This window comes from Tamandua tetradactyla, chromosome 16 (assembly GCF_023851605.1).
Source record: "Tamandua tetradactyla isolate mTamTet1 chromosome 16, mTamTet1.pri, whole genome shotgun sequence".
Classification (NCBI taxonomy): Eukaryota; Metazoa; Chordata; class Mammalia; order Pilosa; family Myrmecophagidae; genus Tamandua; species Tamandua tetradactyla.
Genome location: NC_135342.1, coordinates 51095252 through 51121842, shown reverse-complemented (window position 1 = coordinate 51121842; position 26591 = coordinate 51095252). Strand labels below are relative to the sequence as shown.

General features: G+C 37.5%; 1 protein-coding gene and 1 non-coding gene across 3 annotated transcripts in view; one reads left to right on the top strand and one right to left on the bottom strand.

Annotated features, from left to right (window-relative positions):
* CIAPIN1 (cytokine induced apoptosis inhibitor 1) overlaps positions 1-26591 on the top strand; it is a 40686-nt gene that overhangs the window by 3070 nt on the left and 11025 nt on the right. The window contains exons 2-4 of one of the 2 annotated variants that reach the window (XM_077132536.1): positions 2431-2613; positions 3090-3242; positions 21368-21444. In XM_077132536.1, coding sequence (XP_076988651.1) covers positions 2457-2613; positions 3090-3242; positions 21368-21444 — 387 coding nt within the window. In that variant the 5' untranslated portion in view covers positions 2431-2456. Of the gene's footprint in view, positions 1-2401; positions 2614-3089; positions 3243-21367; positions 21445-26591 lie in introns of both variants that reach the window. The other variant, XM_077132537.1, reaches the window with a different exon arrangement.
* On the bottom strand, positions 22647-22750 carry LOC143660440 (U6 spliceosomal RNA). Its single transcript, XR_013164042.1, has one exon. It is a non-coding gene; the product is annotated as a U6 spliceosomal RNA (small nuclear RNA).

Genomic DNA, 26591 nt, shown 5'->3' with positions numbered 1-26591 from the left:
TATATAAAGTGCTTTGAGCAATCTGGCTAATAGTAAATATTAAAGAAAGATAATAATTGTGCTGGTTTGAAATGTTATGTACCCCAGAAAAGTGATGCTTTAATCCTGATCCAGTGGGGGCAGCAGTTTCTTTTAATCCTAATTCAGTATTGTAGGGCATAAACTTTGATTAGAGATGTGGCGCACCCAATTGTGGGTGTGACCTTTTGATTAGATGGAGATGTGATTCCATCTGTTCCAGGTGGGTCTTCAGTAGTTTACTGGAGTCCTTTAGAGGAAATATTTTGGAGACAGCCAACAGATCAAGACGCTTAGGGAACAGTTGCTTCAGAGCTGACAGACAGAATTGATGTAGAGGTTTAGAGATTGAGTCAGAAATAGCCTGGGCTCTAAACAAGAACTCACAGAAATAGCCAGAAATCTCTGGCCTTGGCAGATACTAAGCTAAGACATAAAACCATAAGTTTGGTCCCGGAGCAGCAAAACGAAGGTCTATAGACATGAAGTTAGGAACCCTTACAGGAAACAGGCTGAAAGCAATGGAGCCCAGGAGCAAGGGACCAGCAGATGCCAGCCACATGCCTTCCCAGCTGACAGGCGTTCCAGATGGCATCAGTGAAGTGAAGGTAACCTCTTCTTGGTGCCTTAATTTAGATACTTTCATGGCCTTAGAACTATGAACTTATAAACTTATTAAATTCCCTTTTTAAAAGATGTTCCATTTCTAATATATAGCCTTCTGACTGCTTCACTAACAAAGTAGCTACTCTTTTTTTTTTCAATTTAAAAAAATATATTTTTATTGACAAATCTTCACAAACATACAGTTCATACATGGTATACAATCAGTGGCTCACAATATCATGACATATTTGTGCATTCTTCACCATAATCTTTTTTTTAATGAAACATAGCCGCATACAAACACAAACATTGTTACCATATGATCATTCCATTCTTGTTATATAATCAGTAACTCACAAAATATTACCTAGTTGTATATTCATCATCATGATCATTTCTTAGAACATTTGCATCAATTCAGAAAAAGAAATAAAAAGAAAACAGAAAAAGACTCATTCATACCATACCCCTTACCCCTCCCTTTCATTGATCACTAGCATTTCAATCTACTGAATTTATTTTAGCATTTCTTCCTCCTGTTATTTATTTAGTTTTAATCCATATGTTCTACTTGTCTGTTGTTACGGTAGATAAAAGAAGCATTAGACACAAGGTTTTCACAACCACGCAGTCACATTGCAAAAGGTATATCATTATACAGTCATCTTCAAGAAACATGGCTACTAGAGCGCAGCTCTACATCTTCAGGCAGTTCCCTCCAGCATCTCCATTACACCTTAACTAAAAAGGTGATATCTATTTAATGCATAAGAATAACCTCCAGGATAACCTCCTGACTCTGGAATCTCTCAGCCATTGACACTTTATTTGATCTCATTTTGCTCTTCCCCCTTTTGGTTGAGAAAGTTATCTCAATCCCTTGATGTTGAGTCCCAGCTTATTCTAGAATTTCTGTCCCATATTGCCAGGAAGGTCCACACTCCCAGGAATTATGTCCCACGTAGATAGGGGGAGGGCAGTGAGTTTGCTTGTCGTGTTGGCTGAGAGAGAGAGAGGCCACTTCTGAGCAACAGAAGAGGTTCTCTTGGGGGTGACTCTTACGCCTAATTTTAAGTAAGCTTAGCCTGTCCTTTGTGGGATTAAGTTTCTTATGAACAGACCCCAAGATTGGAGACTCAGCCTGTTGCTTTTGTTGTCACCACTGCTTGTGAGAATAGCAAGAATTCTCCACTTGGGGAAGTTGAATTTTCCTCCTTTCTCACCATTCCCCCAAGGGGACTTTGCAAATACAAAGTAGCTACTCTTGATCACTGCGAATTCAATAGAATTTTTGTATTTATTTTGGTGAAGGGGGAAATAGTATTAAATTTGCTAAACTTAAAAGTGTCATTTTTTTTTCAATTAAACTTGTAGTTGGGCTATGTCTGCCAATTTATATGCCTTCCTTGCTGAATCACTCTTCTGCCTAATTAACATCTTGTGTGTTTTTTACTGTTTTAAACAGTTTTTAAACTGTTATCTTCTAAATTAAAGAGGAAATAAGCTTTGTGCCTTCAACCTTCTTACTTTACTCTAATCCCCTTTTCTTGACTCTGCAAGGTCAGGATTCTCCCCAAGGAAGTCAAATGCCTTGTTCAAGAGTGCTGGGATTATGAAACTGAGATAATGGGTTCATTTATTCAGGCTAGAAAACCATTATAGCAGCTACAATAAGATTTTCTAATGTCAGGATTCCTTGTTGGAAGGTCTGAAATTAGGTTATAATTCTAATCTTATTTGATGGTACCCCATGGATTAAACTGCACTTTTGTTTCAGCTCAGTCGTGATTTTCCTTTGGCCACTAGATTTTAGGTCCATCAACACTGCAGAAATGGCGGAGTTTGGGATCTCAGCTGGCCATTTTGTAGCAGTGGTCTGGGATAACTCATCCCCAGTAGAGGCTCTGAAGGATCTGGTAGATAAGCTTCAAGTGTTAACTGGCAGTGAAGGCCGAGTATCTGTGGAAAACATCAACCAGCTGTTGCAATGTAAGTACCTGCCCATGTTGACTTTACAGATCTGAGGGCTTTTGATGGGAGGGCTGCAGGTGTGTAGTTCTTGATATCTGAGTTTTTGTTTTGGGTGGTATATGATAGTAGTGGCAGTCACCCTGTTGTTTTTCAGTTGAGATATTACAGGAGTGTAATTGATGATTTGTGTATGTTATTGTTTCATATTAGCCATTCCATTCAAAACAAAAAAAAAGCTTACTTTTTTCCCACTTTCTTTACTTTTTTCCCTGAGCGTATAGAAGGATATGAAAGTAGTAAAACTGAGGGAAAGCAGGGCTGCATCTTCACTACCCCCCTTGTTGGTAATGGTGGTAACACTGTTGTGTTTGCTGAACAAGTCAGTGTTCACTCTCCTCGGGTAAGGCCTGTAGACTTTGTGGGAGATGGGGAAGGATTGGGAGATTGTTTTCGGGACTCAGATGCTAGCTGATGAGACTCTTCCATCTTTTCAGCTGCCCACAAAGAATCCAGCTTTGACTTTATTTTATCTGGTGTAATTCCGGGAAGTACCACTGTGCACAGTGCTGAGATTTTGGCTGAAATGGCGCGGATTCTTCGGCCTGGTGGCTGTCTTTTTCTGAAAGAGCCAGTAGAGACCACTGTAGGTAAGGCAGTGTTCATTTGAATGACAAGAGTTTTAACAGGGTTGAATCTCTGGATATCCTGGCTGTATCTCTCAGAGCAGGAGATGTGGTTTAGAGATCAGTATTCCTATAGTAAAACCTTCTCCCTTGGGATAAATTATTGCTAAAATATGAGGCAACAGACCTGAAGAGATTGTGATCTCTGTCCACTCATGTAGTAAAATATAAAGAAACTGCCCAGGTAAAAATGGCCAGGTTGTTAAATGGGTGAATGGTTAAACAAACCACAGTATATCCCAAACTTAGAAAACTGTACAGCAATAAAGAGTAATAATCTATTGCCACATGTAACAACTTGGGTGGATCTCAAGGGAATTATGTTGAGTGAAAAAAGCCAATTTCAAAAGATTATATGCTGTATGATTCCATTTATATGACCTTCATGAAATAAAATTATAGTGATGGAGAACAGATTAGCGATTGCCAGGAATTAAGAATGGGATGTATGTGTGGCTCTAAAAGGGTAATATAAGGCTATTTGTGGTTACAGAAATGTTCTGTATCTTGATGTGGTGGTTAATGTAGGGAAAACAGGACACTGAGTCAGGGAGAGAATTTAAACAAATCATAAGAGCTAGGAAAAAAGTCTTCACAAAAACAAGACAGAACAGATTTGGATTCCCAGAGAAGGTACAGAGGAAAGGAAGGTGTCTTCTGAAGTCAAACAATTGCACAAAAAAGTGCAGTCTTACAAATTGCACAATGCAAAAGAAAGAGTCAGGGTGGGCCACAGTGGCTCAACAGGCAGAGTTCTTCTTGTCTGCCACACCAGAGACCTGGGTTCGATTCCCAGTGCTCACCCTTGCAAAAAATAGTCAGTGAACTAGAAGACAGGACAGTCAAAATCATACAATCAGAAGAACAGAAAGAGAAAAAAATAGGAAATATTGAGCTGTGTCTCAAGGATTTGAGTGATAGCATGAAGTACATAAGCATAGTCATCATGCGTATCGCAGAAGGAGAATAGAAGGGAAGAGGGGCAGAAAGAATATTTGAGGAAATAATAGCCAAAAATTCCCCAACTCTTAGGAAAGATATAAATTTATGTGTTCAAGAAGAACAAAGTACTCCAAACAGAATAAATCTGAAGAAACCTACTCCAAGGCACATACTAATCAGAATATCAAATGCCAGAGATAAAGAGAATTTTCTGAAAGCAGCAAGAGAAAGGTAGTTGGTCACATATAAAAGATCCTCATTAAGACTAAGTTCCGATATCTTAATCATAATCCATGTAACTGAGAAATGGTACTAAAAGAAAAAAAATTGCCAGCCAAAAATTCTTTATCCAGCAAAACTGCTCTTCGAAAGTGATGGGAAATTTAAAATAGTCACAGATAAGCAGAAAGTGAGAGAGTTTATCAATATAAGACCTGCCCTACAAGAATTACTAAAGGGAGTTCTGCAGAGTTAAAGGAAAATACAGGAGAGAGTGGCTTGGAGTAGTGTGAAGGAATGAAGATCATCAGTAAGGGTAACTAGGAGGGTAAATTCAAAAGGATAAAAAGTTCAGTATCTTTAATATACAATTCTACTTTTCATATAAGAATCAGAATACAGTTGAACAAGAAAAAGACATATTTCCTGATAATGGACATGCAAAATCTAAAGTGGTGAAGTGGGACAAAAATAACATAAAGAGGAAAAGCAGAGGAATCTGGGAGCAGAGAACATGTATGCTATTGAAACTAAGTTGGGGTTTTTTCAAGTTAGTAGGTTATAGATGTAGGTTGTGTAATATAAAACCCCAAGGTAACCACAAAGAAAATATTTAAAAAATATACAGAAACAGAAATGAGAAAGGGGTCAGTCAAATACATCACTAAAGATCAACTATACAGATAAGAAAGTTTCAATAAAGGAAAAGAGACAGAAAAAAGATATAGTATATAAAAACCAAAGTACAAAAATTTATAATTTGACTAGTGCATGTCCTAATATGACTTATGTAGATAGCTTGATTGAACACTATAAGTACTTAGAATCTTGGGTAGGATATGAGATTTTGTTGGTTTGTCCAGAGTGATTTGATCAGTGAGTGGAAAAGTATTTGCATAGTCCCCTTCAAGGAATGGTGAGAATGGGGAGAAAATTCAGCTTCCCCAAGTTGAATTCTTGATATTCTCACAAGCAGTGTGGACAACCAAAGCTATAGGCTGAGCCCCCGGTCTTGGGGTTTGTTCATATGAAATTTAACCCCACAAAGAATAGGTCAAGTCTGCTTAAAATTTAGGCCTAAGAGTCACCCCCAAGAGAGCCTCTTTTGTTGCTCAGATGTGGCCTCTCTCTCCAGCCAACACAACAAGCAAACTCACCACCCTCCCCCTGTCTACATGGGACATGACTCCCAGGGGTGTGAACCTTCCTGGCAACATGGGACAGAAATCCTAGAATGAGCTGAGACTCGGCATCAAGGGATTGAGAAAAACCCCTAGGATGAGCTGAGACTCATTTCTCAATCAAGGAATTGAGAAAACCTTCTCGACCAAAAGGGGGAAGAGTGAAATGAGACAAAGTGTCAATGGCTGAGAGATTCCAAAGTCGGGAGGTTATCCTGAAAGTTATTCTTATGCATTACGTAGATGTCACCTTGTTAGTCAAGATTTAATGGAGAGGCTGGAGGGAACTGCCTGGAAATGTAGAGCTGTGTTCCAGTAACCATGTTTATTGAAGATGATTGTATAATGATACAGCTTTCACAGTGTGCCTGTGTGATTGTGAAAACCTTGTGTCTGATGCTCCTTTTATCTACCTTGTCAACAGATGAGTAGAACATGTAGAATAAAAATAAATAATAGGGGGAACAAAGGTTAAAATAAATTTAGTTTGAAATGTTAGTGATCAATGAAAGTGAGGGGTGAGGGGTATGGTATGTATAATTTTTTTTCTCTGTTTTCATTTTATTTCTTTTTCTGTTTTTTTAAATTTCTTTTTCTGAATTGATGCAAATGTTCTAAGAAATGATGAATATGCAACTAAGTGATGATATTGTAAACTACTGATTATATATGTAGAATGGAATGATCACATGTTAATGTTTTAGTTCATTTGTTAAATTTTTTAAATTAATAAATAAATTTAAAAAAAAACCAAAGTATAAAATAGGTGATGCTTTTACAGTAAAAACACTGAATGTTAATGGATGAAAAAGCATAATTCAGCTGTATGTTGTTTAGACCCAAAGACACAAATAGGCTGAAAGTGAAAGGATGGAAAAAGATAGTTCATGTAAACAGTAACTTAAAAAAGGGCTGGGGCAGCTATACTAATAGCAGACAAAATAGACTTTCAGTGAAAAGCTGTTATAAGAGACAAAGAAGGACAGTATATATTAATAAAAGGGGCAATCCACAAAGAAGAAATAACAATCATAAATATTTATGGGTCTCACCATAATGCCCCAAAGTACGTGAGGCAAACACTGGTAAAACTGAAAAGAGAGTGAGACACCTCTAAAAATTAGTTGGAGCCTTTGGATCATCATCAATGGATAGAACATCTAGACAGAGAATCTAGAAGGAAACAGAGAATTTGAATAATATGATAAATGAACTATACCTAACAGAAATATATAGGACATTGCACCTCAAAACTGTAGGATATACATTCTTCTTGAGTCCTCATTGATACTTCTCCACACTTGGGTTGGAAAACAGGTCTCAATAAACTTAGAAAGACTGAAACCATACAAAGTATTTTCTCTGACCATGATGGAATGAAGCTGGAAATCAGTAACAGGTGGAAAACTAGAAAATTCACAGTCTATATTGAAGTTAAATAATACTCTTTTAAGCAATCACTGGGTCAAAGAAGAAATTGCAAGGGAAATATGTAAATATCTTGAGACAAATGAAAGCAAGAACACTACCTGTCAAAACTTATGGGATGTGGGGGACAGGGCAAGCTGGCAGCATAGTGAGGTATGGAATTTAATTAGTCCTCCTGGGCAGCTAGTAAATAGCCAGGAACCATCTGGAAAACTTTTGGGGGGTACTCCAGAGACCAGCACACATCATACACCAATCTAGAATGGGTGTAATGGCTGAGATACTGAACAGAACTGTAAGTCTCCCAAGCCTTGGAGGCTAGCACCCCTCCCCCATGGGCACAGCAGCCTGGTTCCCAAGGGAGAAAGAAACAGACTACTAGTAGCAAGAAAGGGACATGAACCAATGTCCATTTGGGGAATTAATTAACAAATTTGGACTGTTTTCAGACTGATCACAGATAAACCTGGAGTAAGCACTAAAGGAACTGGGAGTTTTTGCCCCAGCAGAAAGATTTGGGGGCTGATGGAGAAAAAAAACAATTGGGCTTTTTAGTTGGACAGCACAAAATACTGGAAAACAGCTGAACCCTAAGAAAAGGAGGTCCATAGAGCCTGGGGACACAAAGCTATGTATCAACTCCAGCTCTTGATTGGCAAACCCAGGGAACAGGGGTCCCATTCTGAAAAGGCTTTTTCCCTTTTTTTTTTTTTTTTTTTAACTTCTTGACAGCCCATTAGATAGAACTGGAAGCATTCTCAAGCCTCAGCACTACCTCAGGCAAGGGTGGAATTGTAACTAGTAAGGTCAATGGTGGTATTTCCTAGAGTGTGCATCTTCCACAAGAAAAGTGAGGCAGGGCCTAGCTCAAGTGGCAGCCCTCCTTCAGGGAATTCAGGCCCCAGGAGCCAGGAAACAGAAGCAACGTAAGCCCTCTCTCTACTGCAGCCTTTGTCTCGACCGCTTCCCTGGCAGGTACACGGTCAGCGTAGAATTAAAGTCATCTCATCTCTTTACACTGTTGGGAAGCTGTGGGCTGACAAGTGCCAAATGCTGGACAGGATAAGAAAAGCACAGAGTCTTTCATAGGAAAGTCTGACAACCTACTGTGTCTCAACCTCAGGGGAACTTGACACTGCTTACTCTCTCCTCCTGAGATGTGGGTCTGTGTAGTCTGGGAAAATCTGACCTGGGGTTGATCATATCTGAGGAGACCTTCCTCAAAAAAGTTCTGTATAGGCAGGGCAAGAAACAAAAACAGGAGCTGAACAATTCTTATCAGTTAAACAGAAGCTATGCTAAAGGTCTAGAATAAGTTGAACTGAAGGCCAAAGAACGTATGGAGAAGAAAGCCAAGCAACAAGAAAACCCTAGGTAGAAGCGTGAAAATGACCTCCAGAATAAACTCATTAAAGAAATCAAATGCCTAGACAGCAGCAAAAAATAATGAATCATACTAGAAAAATTGAAGATATGGCCAAATCAAAGGAACAAACCAACATTTCAAATGAGATTCAAGAGCTGAAGCAACTAATTAAGGATGTTTGAACAGATATGCAAAATCAAATCAATGAATTGAGGGAAGACGTGGCAAAAGACATGAAGGATATAAAGACATTGAGTGAACATAAAGAAGAACTCAAAAATTTGAAAAAACAAATTGAAGAACTTTGGGGAATGAAAGGCATAATAAAAGAGATGAAAAAAAAAACAATGGAGACCTTCAACAGCAGATTTGAAGAGGGAGAAGAAAGGATTAATAAACTAGAGGACAGGATATCTGAAATTTTACATGCAAAAGAACAGATTGGGAAAATATGAGCAGGGTCTCAGGGAATTGAATGACAACATGAAGTAAATGAATATACATGTTATGGGTATCCCTGAAGAAGAGAAGGGAAAAGGAGCAGAAAGACCAATGGAGGAAATAATCACCCAAAATTTCCCATCTGTTATGAAAGACATAAAATTACAGATCCAAGAAGTGCAGCAAACAATATATCCCAAAGACCTGCTCCAAGACATTTAATAATCAGATTGTCAAATATCAAAGACAGAAAATTCTGAAACCAGCAAGAGAAAAGCAATCCATCATATACAAGGGAACCTTGATAAGACTATGGATTTCTCAGCAGAAACCATGGAGTCAAGAAGGCAGTGGTATGAAATTTTCTCCTTCAGAGATTCTGAAGGAGAAAAACACTCTTCCAAGAATTCTATACCCAGCAAAACTGTCCTTCAAGGGATAGTTTAAAATATTTTGAGACAAACAGTCACTGAGAGAGTTTATGACTAAGAGGCTGGCGCTATAAGAAATACCAAAGGGGGGCGGGCCGCGGTGGCTCAGCGGGCAAAGTGCTTGCCTGCTATGCCGGAGGACCTCGGTTCGATTCCCGGCCCCAGCCCATGTAACGAAAACGGAGAAACAAAATACAATAAAACAAGAAAATGTTTAAAAAGATGTTTCCCTTTCTTCCTCTCTTCCTTCCTTCTATCCTTCCTTCCTTCTCTCTGTCTTTCCTTAAAAAAAAAAAAAAAAAAAAAAAAAGAAATACCAAAGGGAGCACTACAGGCAGATGGAAAAGATAGGAGAGAGATTTGGAGAAGAGTGTAGAAATGAAGACTATCAGTAAAGGGAAAAAGAGAAAAAAAATAAAATGACATATAAAATCCAAAAGACAAAATGGTAGAAGAAAGTACTGCCTTTACAATAATCACTAAATGTTAGTGGATTAAGGTCCCCAATCAAAATACATAAGCTGGCAGAATGGATTACAAAACAGGACCCATCTCTATACTGTCTACAGGAGACTCACTTTAGACCCAAGGACAAAAACAGATTGAAAATGAAAGGTTGAAAAAAGATATTTCATGTAATAGAAAAGAGCAGGTGTAGCTATATTAATATCCAACAAATTAGACTTAAAATGTAATTAAAAGAGACAAAGAAGGAAACTATATATATTAATAAAAGGAACAATCCATTAAGAAGACATAACAATCATAAATATTTATGCACCAGGCCAGAGTGCCCCAAAATACATAAGGCCAACACTGGAGGGAGAAGTAGACACTTCTACAATAATAACTGAAGACTTCAATTCACTGTTCTCATCAATGGATAGAACATCTAGATAGAGGATCAGTAAGGAAAAGAGATCTTGAATAATAAGATAAATGAACTAGACTTAATAGACATTTACAGAGTATTACACCCCACAACATTTATACAACATTACACCCACAAGCAGGATACATTTTTCTCAAGTGCTCATGGATCATTCTCAAGGATAGACCATATGCTGGGCCACAAAGCAAGTCTCAGTAAATTTTAAAAGACTGACATAATACAAGGTGCTTTCTTGGATCGTAATGGAATAAGGTTGGAAATCAATAACAGGCAGAGGGTTGGAAAAGTCACAAATATATGGAGGCTAAAAAACACCCCTAAACAACAGTGGGTCAAGGAAGAAATTAACAAGAAAGATCAGTAAATATCTCAAGGCAAATGAAAATGAAAACACAACATATCAAAACTTATGAGATGCTGGAAATGTTGTGTTGAGAGGGAAATTTATTGCCCTGAATGCTTGTATTAAAAAAGAAGAAAGAAGGGTGGGGTGGAATTGGCCCCATCCCTTGCACTGTTCCATGTGTTACTCTCATGACCCTGGTAAGAGGAGATTATAAATGAGGCCAGAATGTTCCTAGAGATGAAGGCTTCTACAATCTGGTATGTATACAAATTAGTCTGCAGTCATGGTGACGAAAGAGACACTGATGTCACCCTGAAATGGTTAAAACATGGGGAGAACTCCCACCAGAAGAGGAGGGGGCTGCACTGATGAGAGCGGATCATGTTCTCCATGAATGTCCTCTGCAGCTTTCCCAAACACTAAGGACCCATACGCCAGTACCTATTGAGGATCAGCACCTGAGTCCAAGAAAGAGACAGAAGCTGTCACCGGCTTCATTCGAGACCACCTGAAATCAATCAAGGCCTACCTCACCTTCCATCCCGATTCCCACATACTATTGTTTACCCATGGCTATACTTCAGAACGCCGCAAACCACAAGGACCTCACCAAATTGCAAAGATTGGCGCAGTTGTTCTATCAACTTGATATGAAACCTGTTATATCTGTGGCCCATTAGTATAAAAACTTTACCCAATATCAGGTTCTTCTTTAGACTGGGCTTTTGATCTAGGCATCAAACACACATTTGACTTTGAACTCCGAGATAAAGGCAGACTTGGTTTTCTCCTTCCAGAGTCTTGGATAAAGTCAACCTGTGAAGTGACCATGCTGGCTGTCCAGTTTGTTGCCAAATATATCTTCAAGCATACATCATAAACAATTGTCCTCAGTTTAGAATGTCAGTTAATGTTTTCTTGTGTGTGTGCCTTTCACCAGAAAATCAATCTTCCTTACTCTTAGATGCAGCATCCACATAACCTGAAGAGCTCCTTCTCTTGCTCAGTTAAGTCCTGTTATTTCTGTTTGCTTTTACTTATATTTAGTAGCATGTGAGCAAAGTGACTTTAAGTAAAAGCTTTAAATTATTTTTCCTTGTTCCAAGTAAAGTTTGGATCCATCAGAAAGTATTATTTTTGAGGATTTTGAAAGATGATATATACACACACACACACACACACACACACACACACAGTGGGATACAAGAAAGAATTGAGAACCTTCAGTTTCTCCAGAAGCAGATTTTCACTGTTTCATGTGCTAATATAATAAAAATAAATGCATTCCAAAACTAAAAAAATAAAATAAAATAAAAATCAAGGAATTAGCTGTTCACCCAGAGCTAGAGAAAGAACAGCAAACTAACCAACCCCAAAGCAAACAAAAGGAAAGAAAAACAAAGATTGAAGCAAAAATAAATCAAATTGAGAATATGAAAACAATAAAGAAAATCAGCAAAACCAGAAGGTGGTTTTTGAAAACATCAATAAAATTGATGAACCCTTAGCTAAGGTGACAAAAAAAGAGAGAGAGAGAGGATGCAAATAAAAAAAATCAGAAATGGAAGACGGGACATAACCATTGACCCCACAGAAATAAAGGAGGTAATGAGAGGATACTATAAGCAACTATATGTTAATAAACTAGACAATGTAGATGAAATGTGCAACTTTCTAGAAAAGCATAATTAACCAACATTGACTCTAGAAGAAATAGATTACCTCAATAAAGCAATCATGAAGAGATTGAATCAGTCATCGAGAACCTTACCCCCCAAAAAAGTCCAGGACCAGATGGCTTCACTTGTGAATTCTACCAAGCATTCAAGAAAGACAGTACCAATCCCGCTTAAACTGTTTTTTTTTTTCTGTTTAAACTCTTAAAAAAAAGTTGAAAAGGGTGGTGCAACAGTGGCACAGGGGGCAGAATTCTCACCTGCCATGCTGGAGACCCAGGTTCGATTCCTGGTGCCTGCCCATGCAAAAAAAAATTGAAGAGGAGGGAAAACTACCTAACTCATTTTATGAAACCAATATCACCCTAATACCAAAGCCATATAAAGACACCACAAGAAAAGAAAATTATGAACCAGTCTCTCTAATGAATATAGATGCAAAAATCCTCACCAAAATACTTGCCGATCAAGTCCAGCAGCACATTAAAAAAACTATACACCATGACCAAATGGGAATTATTCCAGGTATGCAAGGATGGGTCAACACAAGAAAATCAATTCATGTAATTTACAATATCAATAAGTCAAAGTAGAAAACCACATAATCATCTTTATTGATGCAGAATAGGCATTTCATAAAATTCAACATTCTTTGTTGATAAAAACACTTCATAGGATAGGCATAGAAGGGAATTACCTCAACACGATAAAGGGAATGTGTGAAAAACCCACAGCTCACATCATACTCAATAGGAAAAGACTGAAAGCTTTCCCTCTAAGATCAGGATGCCTAGTATCACCACTGTTACTCAGAATCACTCATTACTAGTGTATAAAAACATTACTGATTTTTGGGTGTTGATCTTGTACCCTGCCACTTTGCTGTCCTCATTTATTACTTATAGTAACTTTGTTGTCGATTTTTCAGGATTTTCCACACATAGTATCATGTCATCTGTAAACAGTGAGGGCTCATACTACCTGACTTTAAAGCATATTACAAAGCTATAGTGGTCAAAACAGCGTGATACTGGCATAAAGAGATACACTGACCAATGGTGTTGAATTGAGTGTACAGAAATAGACCCTCTCATCTATGGACAATGTATCTTTGATAAGCTGTTTAAGCCAACCCAACTGGAACAGAGCAGCCTCTTTAATAAATGGTGTTGGAAGAACTGGATAGCCATATACAAAAGAATGAAAGAAATATTTCACACCCTATGCAAAAATGAACTGAAAATGGATCAAAGACCTAAACATTAGAGCTAAGACTATAAAACTTTTAGATGAAAATGTAGGGAAATATTTTATAAATTTTGTGATAGGAGGTGGTCTCCTAGACCTTACACTCAAATTGTGAGCAATGAAAAAAGAAATCGGTAAATGGGATCTCCTCAAACCTAAACACTTTTGTGCATCAAAGAACTTTGTCAGGAAGATAAAAAGGCGGCCTACGCAATGGGAGAAAATATTTGGAAACTATATGTCAGATAAGCATTTAATATGCAGAATATATAAAGAAATTCTACAACTCAACAACAAATAGGCAGCCCAACTTAAAAATGGGCAAAAGACGTGAACAGATACTTTTCAGAAGAGGAAATACAAATGGCTAAAAGGCATATGAAAAGATGCTCAACTTCCCTACTGTTAGGGAAATGCAAATCAAAACCACAGTAGGATATCATCTCATACCCACTAGAATGGCCATTATCAAAAAAACATTGATAGATTATCTCCACAGAAATGTGATATACCCAATTGTGGGTATGACCTTTTGATTAGATAGAGATGTGACTCCACCCATTAAGGTGGGTCTTGATTCATTTACCAGAGTCCTTCAAAAGGGGAAACATTCTGAAGAAACAACAGAGAGAGCCTATGCAGATGCCTGAAGAACAGTTGCTTCAGAGCTGACAGAGCAAACACAAGACCCAGATGTTTGGAGATGTAAGGCCCAGTAGATGTTACCATGTGTCTTCCCATGAAATACTAAGCAAGCCAGAACCCAGAGTTGTTTCTCAGAGGAGCTAATTGAAGGCCCACAGATGCCATTTGAGGAAGCCTTATAGGAAACAGACAGAAAGCAACAGAGCTCAGGAGCAGGGAACCAACAGATGCCAGCCACGTGCCTTCCCGGCTGACGGGTTCTGGATGGCATCAGCCACTCTCTTGAGTGAAGGTAACACCTCTTGTTGGTTCCTTAGTTTGGACATTTTCTCAGCACTAGAACTCTAAACTTGTAACTTACTGAATTCTTTTTTTAAAAACCATTCCATTTCTGGTATTGCAATTCTGGCAGCTTCACAAACGAATACAAATCCAAATTGGAAAGGAAGAAATGCAACTTTTCCTATTTGTAGATGACATTATCCTATATATAGAAAGTCTAAAAAAATCGACAGCAAAGCTACTAGAATTAATAAACAAATTCATCACAGTGCTGGGGTACAAGATCCACATGCAGAAATCAGTACTGTTTGTACACTAATGATGAGCAAGCTGAAAAGGAAATTTAAAAAAAAATTCCATTTATGATAGCAACTAAGAGAATTAAATTTCTAGGAATAATTTTAGCCAAGTATGTAAAGGACTTGTACAAGAAAACCACAAAACCTTGTAAAAAAATCAAAGAGGACCCAAATAAGTGGAAGGACATTCTGTGTTCCTGGATTAGAAGGCTAAATATCGTTAAGGTTAAATGTTATTTACACATTCAACACAATCCCAATCAAAAGTCCAACAGCCTAGTTTGCAGAGATGGAAAAGCCAATTATTTAATTTATGTTGAAGGGTAGGGGGCCCCAAATAACCAAACATATCTTGAAAAAGAACAAAGTTGGAGGACTCATACTATTTCACTTTACAGTGTATTACAAGGCTACAGTGGCCAAAACACATTGGTACTGGCACAAGGATAGATATATCAACCAGTGTATTCTAATTGAGATTTCAGAAGTAGATCCTCACACCTCTGGCCAATTGATTTTTATTTTTATTAATTTTAAAATTTTTGTTAAAATACCAAAGAACACCAAATGCAAACATTCTTAACTTTTGATCATTCTGTTCTACATCTATAATCAGTGATTCACAATATCATCACATAGTTGCATATTGATCATGATGATCATTTCCCACACATTTGCATCAATTCAGAAAAAGACATAGAAGAAAACAGAAAAAAATTCATACATACCATACCCCCACCCCTCCCCCTCACCAATCACCAGCATTTCAATCTAAATTTATTTTAACATTTGTTCCCCCTATTTATTCATCTTTATTCGATATGTTTTACTCGTCTGTTGATAAGGTAGATAAAAGGAGCATTAGACACAAGGTTTTCACAATCACACTGTCACATCGTGAAAGCTATATCATTATACAATCATCTTCTGGAAACATGGCTACTAGAACACAGTTCCACATTTTCAGGCAGTTCCCTCCAGCCTCTCCACTACATCTTGACCAAGGTGATATCTATTTAATGCGTAAGAATAACCTTCAGGATAACCTCTCTACTCTGCTTGGAATCTCTCAGCCATTGACACTTTATTTTGTCTCATTTTACTCTTCCCCCTTTTGGTTGAGAAGGTTTTTTCAATCCCCCGATGCTGAGTCTCAGCTCATTCTAGGGGTTTTCTCAATCCCTTGATGCTGAGTCTCAGCTCATTCCAGGATTTCTGTCCCACATTGCCAGGAAGGTCCACACTCCTGGGATTTATGTCCCACATAGACAGAGGGAGGGTGGTGAGTTTGCTTGTTGTGTTGGCTGGAGAGAGATGGCCAATTGATTTTTGACAGGCTGCCAAGTCCCCTCAGTTGGGAAAGAATAATCTCTTCAACAAATGGTGCTGGGAAAACCGGATATCTGTTTGCAAAAGAATGACAGTTCCCCCTCTCATACCATATACAAAAATTAACTCAAAGTGGCTTGCTGTTGTAAGCAAGAGTATGAAGCAGAGAAGCTTAGCCTACCTGTGAGATGCTTAAGAGTCACCTCCTGAGGACCTCTTTTGTTGCTCAGATGTGGCCTTTCTCTCTTTAAATCCAACTCTGCAGATGAAACCATTGCCCTCCCCCCTACATGTGACATGACATCCAGAGATGAAACTCTCCCTAGTGGCATGGGAGATGAATCCCAAGGATGAGTGGGATTCAGTGGCCCTGGCACTATGGGATCAACAATGTCATCCTGACAAAAAAGGGAAAATGAAGTGTAGCAAGTAAGGTATCAGTAGCTGAGAAAATTCAAATAGTCGAGAGGCTACACTGGAGGTCATTCTTATGCATGCTTCAGTTAGGCATTGCTATCTACCATAACTTGCCAAACACCAACAAAAACCATTCCTACCAATCCTAAAGAATACCTAGGATATTATATAAGATTCTACTAAGATTCCATGCAGTAGGGTAACTTTCCAAAATCTGCGACCTCCAGATGGGTCCCTGGACCAGGTAAGTCCTGAAACCTAGAGGGCACAGCCCTTCCAGAACATCAACTAATTCCATGCTCCTATCCCATATTACCAATAGCCCCTTCCAACGTGAAAAAGTTAGAATGGGGATAGCCCAAATACCCTTTAAAGGTGGGAGAAAGATCAAGGATGATGGTGGAATTAGAAAATTGGATTTAACAAACGAGTATGATTGCTGAATCATTATATTGATAGTTCTTTTATCCTCTAGTACCTTAGAGCAGCTAGAAATAAAACCTTAAATTGTGGAATTGTAACCCATACCAAACTGTGAGATCTGTTCTACAACTAATTGTTGTGATGTACTTTGAAATTTATTGCTTTTATGTATATATGTTATTTGAAGAGAAGGAGGAGTATTAACAGAGAAGATAGGATTTAACAAATGCACGTGACTGCTGTATCATTATACTGATATTTCTGTTGGTCTTCAGTGTCTTGGAGCAGCTAGAAGAAAAAAAGAAAAATTGTGGAACTGTAACCCATACCAAACTTTAAAATCTTGTTCTGTAACTCCTTGTTAAATTGTACTTTGAAATTAATTGCTTTTTTGAATATATGGTATATTTCACAGTAAAAAATTAACTCAAAATGGATCAAATACCTAAATTTAAAACAGAAAATTATACAAATGTTGGAGATGTGGAGAAATAGGAACATTCATTCATTGCTGGTGGGAGTGTGAAATGTGGAATACAGTTTGGCAGATTCTAAGGAAGCTAAATATAGACTTACTGCATGACCTAGCAATCCTGCTACTACAATACCCAGAAAAAAATCAAAAGCAGTGACTCAAACAGGTATTTGCTCACCAGTGTTTAGCAGCATTATTCACAATTGCCAAAAGATGGAAACAACTCAAGTGTCCATCAACTGATTTATAAACAAAATGTGGTAATACATTCAATGGAATATTATTCCACTGTAAAATGGAATGAAGCCCTGATGCATGCCACAACATGGAATAACCTTGAGGATATTATGCTCCGTGAAATCAACCAGACACAAAAGGACAAATATTGTATGATCTCAGTAATGTGAACTAATTATAATAAGCAAACTCATGGGAAGGGGAAGCTGATATTTAACTTTTATAGAATTTCTGTTTAGGTTGATTGTTCAGTTTTGGAAATGGATGATGGTGATAGCACATTATTGTGAGTGTAATTAGCAGCTCTGAATTATATATGTGAATATGGTTGAAAGGGAAAGTTTTTGGTTGTGTATGTTACTAGAAATAAAGATAGAAGATAGAACATGGGACTATGTAACAGTGAACCTTGCTGTGGCTCATGGCCTGGGGTTAATACTGTTACAAATGTAAGAATGTTATTTCATGAATTATAACAGATGTGTGACACTAATACAAGATGTTAATAATAGAATGGCATATGGAAAAAATTACACCTGATGTGCACTATGAAAAAATAAGAGATTTTATAGAACTATACTTACATACCCACCCACAAATAAGGGCCTGTAAAACTGAGGACATCTGAATAAGCTTTATGGACTATGGTGGTGTCAATATCCTGGTCTTCTTATCAAATTATAGTTATGTAAGACATTGCCATTGGGGGGGAAATGGGTAAAGGGCACACGGGGCCTCATTGGACTATTTTTTCCCCAAACTTCCTGTTACTGTATACATATTTCAAAGTAAAAAGTAAGAATAATAATGACTGGAAGTTTGGGAGCGGTGAGATAATTATTGGTTCATGTGAAACTAATGATAGGCTCCAAGAAATTAAAATCTCTTTTTTGCTCAGTAGTGTAGCTATCAAAGGGTCATTCACTTCTGGAGTTTTAGCAATTTTTATTAGCCTTCAATCAAAATAGTATGTCATCAAATGAGATAATAAAAATGAAAGTGTTTTGAGATATATAAAGGTATTCATTGTTTATATTGAAATCCAGACTTGTGGTATGTATAGCAGATATCAGTGTTCTTCAGGAATTAAAAACTTCAGTGGCAAAACACGATGTCTTTTTGTCAGAACTACACAGACAGAATACTTGTAATTATATGTCCTTTACAGTTTATAAGCCTCTTTTGCAATTATTGTCCAACAACCCCTGAAAGTGTAGTTATTTCCAAGAAGCACAGAGTGGTCAGAAACAGTAATATGAAGTATAGCACTTAGGAGCACAGGTAGGACCACTCCAAACAACCAAAATAATCTGTCAAATTAAAACACTCTCACTGGAGAAAGTCATGGAATCACGCAGGTGGAAGCAACAAAATCCTGGAAGAGAAGGGAGAGACCAGCAGACACTGCCACATGCCTTGCCATGTGGCTTAGGAACCAAGGATCACCAGCAGCTGGTCTTCGGGAAGAAGGCCTCTCCTTGATTATGCCTTGGTTTGGAATTTCCTGACCTCAAGCTAAACCTCTAGGGATACTAGACGGGAGAGATGATGAAGGTTTGTGATTCTACGTTCCAGAGGACTGTCTTCTGAGCTCAGGTAGCTCCACACTGCTGCAGAGATTCTTCCTGGCTCCCATGGGCTAGCAAGTGCGGCTCTCCCTTCTAGCAGAAAATGCCCAAAAGAAAGAAGTCGTTGCTAATTTCACAACAGAAAAGCATGCAAGAAACTCGACAACAAAACAAATCCCCTATACAGGAGCATAGCATCTTTAAGCAAACACATTGAGGTACCAACCAGGGGCAAGATAACTACAGACTGTAGAGGAGAAAGACAGCTGCCTCTTAAACTGCAAAGGGATTAAAGAGGTCATTTGCCTCTCAAAAACCCAGATCTGAATACAAGTTGATAATGAATATCCGTGAGCCCCTCCAGCTTGCCCGAGAGCCACCCTTGACAACAATTCCAGACTTTACTTCCTAAAAGGTTTCCCAAAGTTCTTTCTCTACCTCTTCTCAGAAGAAAGAGGGTGGGAAAGTTCATTCAGGGCTTTTGCCTCTTGCTATTTCAAATATTTGCTTTTGATATGACCTTTTTATTTTTCCTTCTTCGTCTTTTTTTTTTTTTTTCTAAATTCGGATCAAATCAATTTTGCTCTTACCCTTAATATCGTCCATAAGTGATAGTATTTCTTTTCTTCCTCTTTCCTCATTTTTTAAATTTCTTTTTCCAGTCTCTTCTGGCTGTGGTAGGTCTTAGTGAGAGAGCTCCTCAAGGAACAGAGATACAAACCCTTTGATTCATGCCAGGTGCTAAATTAGCCAGCCCTGTTTTGGAAGGAACCACAAACCCGATGTCTTTTTCATTGATTAGGAAGTTCAGATTGGCTGAGGAGTCCAGCTCATTTCCCTACAGCTACGCAGAGGCTTCCCTGATTGTTACTTTTTGTATTCTGACACAATATGTGATCTAGTCTCAATCTCTCTCCTTCTCTGATACAGAAATCCATTTTTTTGCCTTGAAAAATTCTTCTTGGCTACAAGCAAGAAAGCTATTGCAATTTTTAAGGCAGTTAAGAAATTTGTCACGTTGATACCCACTGAAAAAACTGAGAGGATAGAAAAATTCTTCAAGCCCCACGAAACCAATTACTTCTAGTACCCTGATGAACAGGGTACTAGAACAGATTTATGTGTCCGTAGACCAGAAGAGCAAAAGGTCATCCAGGCAGTAGCTGTTTTATTGCTTGGAAGGCCAAGCGGAACCACAGAGAGAACTGTTGCAAGAACCTCTGCCTTGCTGTTACTTAAGGAAAGTCATCCACTTTTGCCAAACTTTGACCTACCTCTGAAGTCTTATGAGCATGAATTGCCACACCCAGGCTTTGCCAAAATGACTTAGATGCTACTGAGAGAGGTTGACCAAAACATTTTAAAAACAGTGCATGTAAAATTATTTTGAAATGAGAACAAGGGCTAGCCCTCTAAGAGGGAGCTAATTCCAAGGAAAACATGTGAGGACCAAGGGTACTTGGACAGCCTCTTCCTCCACAAGGCTATCACAAAACTGAGAATTTTAGATTTGAAAGAGACTTCAGACATCTAGTCTAACCTGAGGTTTTGGGATCAAGGCATGGGCAAGTGAAAACATGCTCATGTTCACACAGAAAACAAGGAATTGGTCTCTAATTTACTACCATGCCTCCAGAACTTAATACAATTTCTCCTACAGTGTAGGCTCACAGAAAATAGTTGATAAATTGTTGAATTAATGATTGAACAGCAATAAAGGAGGAATGTGAACCTGGTTTCCTGATTCTTAGCCCATGCTTTATCTACTGTGATACACTGCCTTTCCAGCACAAAGATTTGTGTCTAAAGCAAATTATATCATAAGATACTTTCTTCATTTAAATCATTAAATTTGTAGCCATTAAATATTGTTTTTTATTCTATTTAGAAAATCTGTTCTCCATTACATTTTCAGTCATACTTTAATAAAGACAGGGCTGATTTTTTTAACTTTAGACATCCTTGTTAACTTGCACAGTACCTAGCACATAGCAGGTAATCAATAAATGTTTCATTCTTTAGTGAAAAAAGAAATACTATCCTCACCTGCCATACTGGAGACGAGGGTTCAATTCCCTGTGCCTGCCCATGCAAAAAAATAAGAAACTATCATCAAAATATGTATTCATTAAACAGAATAGATTATTTTTGTTTTAATGCTTGCTGACCCAGATAGGGTACAGCCTTTATTATTTTTCTTGCTTTGACCTATAAAGCTGTTAACTGAGGTTTTCTTTTTGGCAGTTAACAATAGCAAAGTGAAGACAGCATCCAAACTGTGTTCGGCTATGACACTTTCTGGTCTGGTGGAAGTGAAAGAGGTATGTTTGCAGACTACTTTCTTTGCTGGAATTTAAACCTTGGGTGATGAAATGGTGTCTATTTGTCAGACCCATACAGAGAGAATCGGGGAAATAACAGCCCTGAAGGTGAGGTGACTGGTGTTGCTTAGAACTACGAAATAAGTTGGGAAATGCTACCTAAGTGAGATACAGTCATGCCTCAAAGGACAAAACCTTTGGGAAATAATCTCCTTTGAAGAGACTCAGCTTGGGCCTGTGTGGTTCAGGGCATGTTCTGGTCTCTTGGGTGTAGCAGTGGTGACAGCTGAGGTCAGAAGAGCAGCAGCTCTGCTGCTTCAGACACATCTCTTTATAGACCCAAATCTAGGAACCAGGGAGATGTGGTCACCTAGATCAACCTCGGATTTATGATGGAAGGTTGGAGTAGGTTGGGGTGCGAATTCCCATTTTTGACAATTCAACAGAGCTATTTCAATTAGATAGAGGTATTTCTGTTTCTATATTCATCTTCTGTGTTGAAATTTGTATGTGAAAAGTAAGTGTTCAACCATGATTAATGCTATACCATGAGAACAGATTTCATTTATAACTGTGCCACTGATAGGCTACATTACGTGGGTTCTTTGTTTCTTTATGCCTGGCCTTTCTTTTTTTCTTCTAGTTTAAGATTTTCTGTTTTCCATTCTAAAATAAGGAATGCTTGTAAAAATTCAAATTATATGGAAAAATATAGATTATAAAATGAAATTCCAGTCCTTGCTTTGTACTTCCCTTCCCAGAAGAAGACACCATTTTACTTTTTCTGATCTTATCTCCAACTTTTCTCCTCTCTGAATGTTGGGTTTCAATTATGTCATTCCCCAAGGCATACTCTGCAATTTCCCACCATTTCTTATGCTGGAATATAAATTTCACTCTTCCTACCAGAATTTTATTTAGATTACATGACTGTTTAAAATTTGTTGACCATGTGTTGGCGTTGGATGTTGGTGTCAGTAGCACAACATTGTAAATGTAATCAACAGCAACTGTATTATATATTTGAATGTGGCTAATGGGGGAAATTTTAGGTTATATGTATGTTACTTGAATAAAAAATTAAAAAAAAACAAAAAACAGAGGACTGTTCAACACACAATGAACCTTAATGTTAAACATGGACTTTAGTTAATAGTACAAATTTTAAAATGTTCTTTCATGAGTTGTAATAAATGTACCACAAAAATATGGAATACTTCACAAATTTACACATCATCCTTGTACAGGGGCCATGCTTATCTTCTCTGTATTATTCCAGAAGTGAGCACCAATATATTTTTTATACATCATTTTATACCTTTTCTGTGTATTTACAAACAGACATATACACATGCTTCTTATTTTTGGTTTTAATTTTTTTTAAATATTTTTATTGAGATACATTCACACACATACTGTCCATCCAAAGTATATAGCCAGTGGCTCACAATATCATCACATGGTTGTGTGTTCATCACCATGATCATTTTTAGAACATTTACATCAGTCCAGGAGAAGAAATAAAAAGAAAAAAGAAAAATCCTATGCATCCCATACCCCTTATCCCTCCCTCTCATTGACCACTTGTATTCACATGCTTCTTTTTCTTTTTTCCACATGCTTCTTTTTTTTTTATTAATTAAAGAAAAAAAAGAAATTAACACAACATTTAGAAATCATTCCATTCTACATATGCAATCAGTAATTCTTAACATCATCACATAGATGCATGATCATCATTTCTTAGTACATTTGCATCAATTTAGGAAAAGAACTAGCAAAACAACAGAAAAAGATACAGAATGTTAATATAGAGAAAAAAATAAAAATAATAATAATAGTAAAAAAAAAAAGACAAACAGACAGACAAAAAAAACCTATAGCTCAGATGCAGCTTCATTCAGTGTTTTAACATGATTACTTTACAATTAGGTATTATTGTGCTGTCCCTTTTTGAGTTTTTGTATCTAGTCCTGTTGCACAGTCTGTATCCCTTCAGCTCCAATTACCCATTTTCTTACCCTGTTTCTAACTCCTGCTGGACTCTGTTACCAATAACATATTCCAAGTTTATTCTCGAATGTCGGTTCACACCAGTGGGACCATACAGTATTTGTCCTTTAGTTTTTGGCTAGACTCACTCAGCATAATGTTCTCTAGGTCCATCCATGTTATTACATGCTTCGTAAGTTTATTCTGTCTTAAAGCTGCATAATATTCCATCGTATGTATATACCACAGTTTGTTTAGCCACTCGTCTGTTGATGGACATTTTGGCTGTTTCCATCTCTTTGCATTGTAAATAACGCTGCTATAAACATTGGTGTGCAAATGTCCGTTTGTGTCTTTGCCCTTAAGTCCTTTGAGTAGATACCTAGCAATGGTATTGCTGGGTCGTATGGCAATTCTATATTCAGCTTTTTGAGGAACCGCCAAACTGCCTTCCACAGTGGTTGCACCATTTGACATTCCCATCAACAGTGGATAAGTGTGCCTCTTTCTCTGCATCCTCTCCAGTACTTGTCATTTTCTGTCTGTTTTGTTGATAATGGCCATTCTGGTGGGTGTGAGATGATATCTCATTGTGTTTTTGATTTGCATTTCTCTAATGGCCAGGGACATTGAGCATCTCTTCATGTGCCTTTTGGCCATTTGTATTTCCTCTTCTGAGAGGTGTCTGTTCAAGTCTTTTTCCCATTTTGTAATTGGGTTGGCTGTCTTTTTTTTTGTTGACTTGGACGATCTCTTTATAAATTCTGGATACTAGACCTTTATCTGATATGTCGTTTCCAAATATTGTCTCCCATTGTGTAGGCTGTCTTTCTACTTTCTTGATGAAGTTCTTTGATGCACAAAAGTGTTTAATTTTGAGGAGCTCCCATTTATTTATTTCCTTCTTCAGTGCTCTTGCTTTAGGTTTAAGGTCCATAAAACCGCCTCCAATTGTAAGTTTCGTAAGATATCTCCCTACATTTTCCTCTAACTGTTTTATGGTCTTAGACCTAATGTTTAGATCTTTGATCCATTTTGAGTTAATTTTTGTATAAGGTGTGAGATACGGTTCTTCTTTCATTCTTTTACTTATGGATATCCAGTTCTCTAGGCACCATTTATTGAAGAGACTGTTCTGTCCCAGGTGAGTTGGCTTGACTGCCTTATTAAAGATCAAATGTCCATAGATGAGAGGGTCTATATCTGAGCACTCTATTCGATTCCATTGGTCGATATATCTATCTTTATGCCAATACCATGCTGTTTTGACCACTGTGGCTTCATAATATGCCTTAAAGTCAGGCAGCGCGAGACCTCCAGCTTCGTTTTTTTTTCCTCAAGATGTTTTTAGCAATTCGGGGCACCCTGCCCTTCCAGATAAATTTGCTTATTGGTTTTTCTATTTCTGAAAAATAAGTTGTTGGGATTTTGATTGGTATTGCATTGAATCTGTAAATCAATTTAGGTAGGATTGACATCTTAACTATATTTAGTCTTCCAGTCCATGAACACGGTATGCCCTTCCATCTATCTAGGTCTTCTTTGATTTCTTTTAACAGTTTTTTTGTAGTTTTCTTTATATAGGTTTTTTGTCTCTTTAGTTAAATTTATTCCTAGGTATTTTATTCTTTTAGTTGCGATTGTAAATGGGATTCGTTTCTTGATTTCCCCCTCAGCTTGTTCATTACTAGTGTATAGAAATGCTACAGATTTTTGAATGTTGATCTTGTAACCTGCTACTTTGCTGTACTCATTTATTAGCTCTAGTAGTTTTGTTGTGGATTTTTCCGGGTTTTCGACGTATAGTATCATATCGTCTGCAAACAGTGATAGTTTTACTTCTTCCTTTCCAATTTTGATGCCTTGTATTTCTTTTTCTTGTCTAATTGCTCTGGCTAGAACCTCCAACACAATGTTGAATAATAGTGGTGATAATGGACATCCTTGTCTTGTTCCTGATCTTAGGGGGAAAGTTTTCAGTTTTTCCCCATTGAGGATGATATTAGCTGTGGGTTTTTCATATATTCCCTCTATCATTTTAAGGAAGTTCCCTTGTATTCCTATCTTTTGAAGCGTTTTCAACAGGAAAGGATGTTGAATCTTGTCAAATGCCTTCTCTGCATCAATTGAGATGATCATGTGATTTTTCTGTTTTGATTTGTTGATATGGTGTATTACATTAATTGATTTTCTTAGGTTGAACCATCCTTGCATACCTGGGATGAATCCTACTTGGTCATGATGTATAATTCTTTTAATGTGTTGTTGGATACGATTTGCTAGAATTTTATTGAGGATTTTTGCATCTATATTCATTAGAGAGATTGGTCTGTAGTTTTCTTTTTTTGTAATATCTTTGCCTGGTTTTGGTATGAGGGTGATGTTGGCTTCATAGAATGAATTAGGTAGTTTTCCCTCCACTTCGATTTTTTTGAAGAGTTTGAGGAGAGTTGTACTAATTCTTTCTGGAATGTTTGATAGAATTCAGATGTGAAGCCGTCTGGTCCTGGACTTTTCTTTTTAGGAAGCTTTTGAATGACTGATTCAATTTCTTTACTTGTGATTGGTTTGTTGAGGTCATCTATTTCTTCTTGAGTCAAAGTTGGTTGTTCATGTCTTTCCAGGAACCCATCCATTTCATCTAAATTGTTGTATTTATTAGCGTAAAGTTGTTCATAGTATCCTGTTATTACCTCCTTTATTTCTGTGAGGTCAGTGGTTATGTCTCCTCTTCCATTTCTGATCTTATTTATTTGCATCCTCTCTCTTCTTTTTGTCAGTCTTGCTAAGGGCCCATCAATCTTATTGATTTTCTCATAGAACCAACTTCTGGTCTTATTGATTTTCTCTATTGTTTTCATGTTTTCAATTTCATTTATTTCTGCTCTAATCTTTGTTATTTCTTTCCTTTTGCTTGCTTTGGGGTTAGTTTGCTGTTCTTTCTCCAGTTCTTCCAAGTGGACAGTTAATTCCTGAATTTTTGCCTTTTCTTCTTTTCTGATATAGGCATTTAGGGCAATAAATTTCCCTCTTAGCACTGCCTTTGCTGCGTCCCATAGGTTTTGATATGTTGTGTTTTCATTTTCATTTGCCTCGAGGTATTTACTAATTTCTCTTGCAATTTCTTCTTTGACCCACTCGTTGTTTAGGAGTGT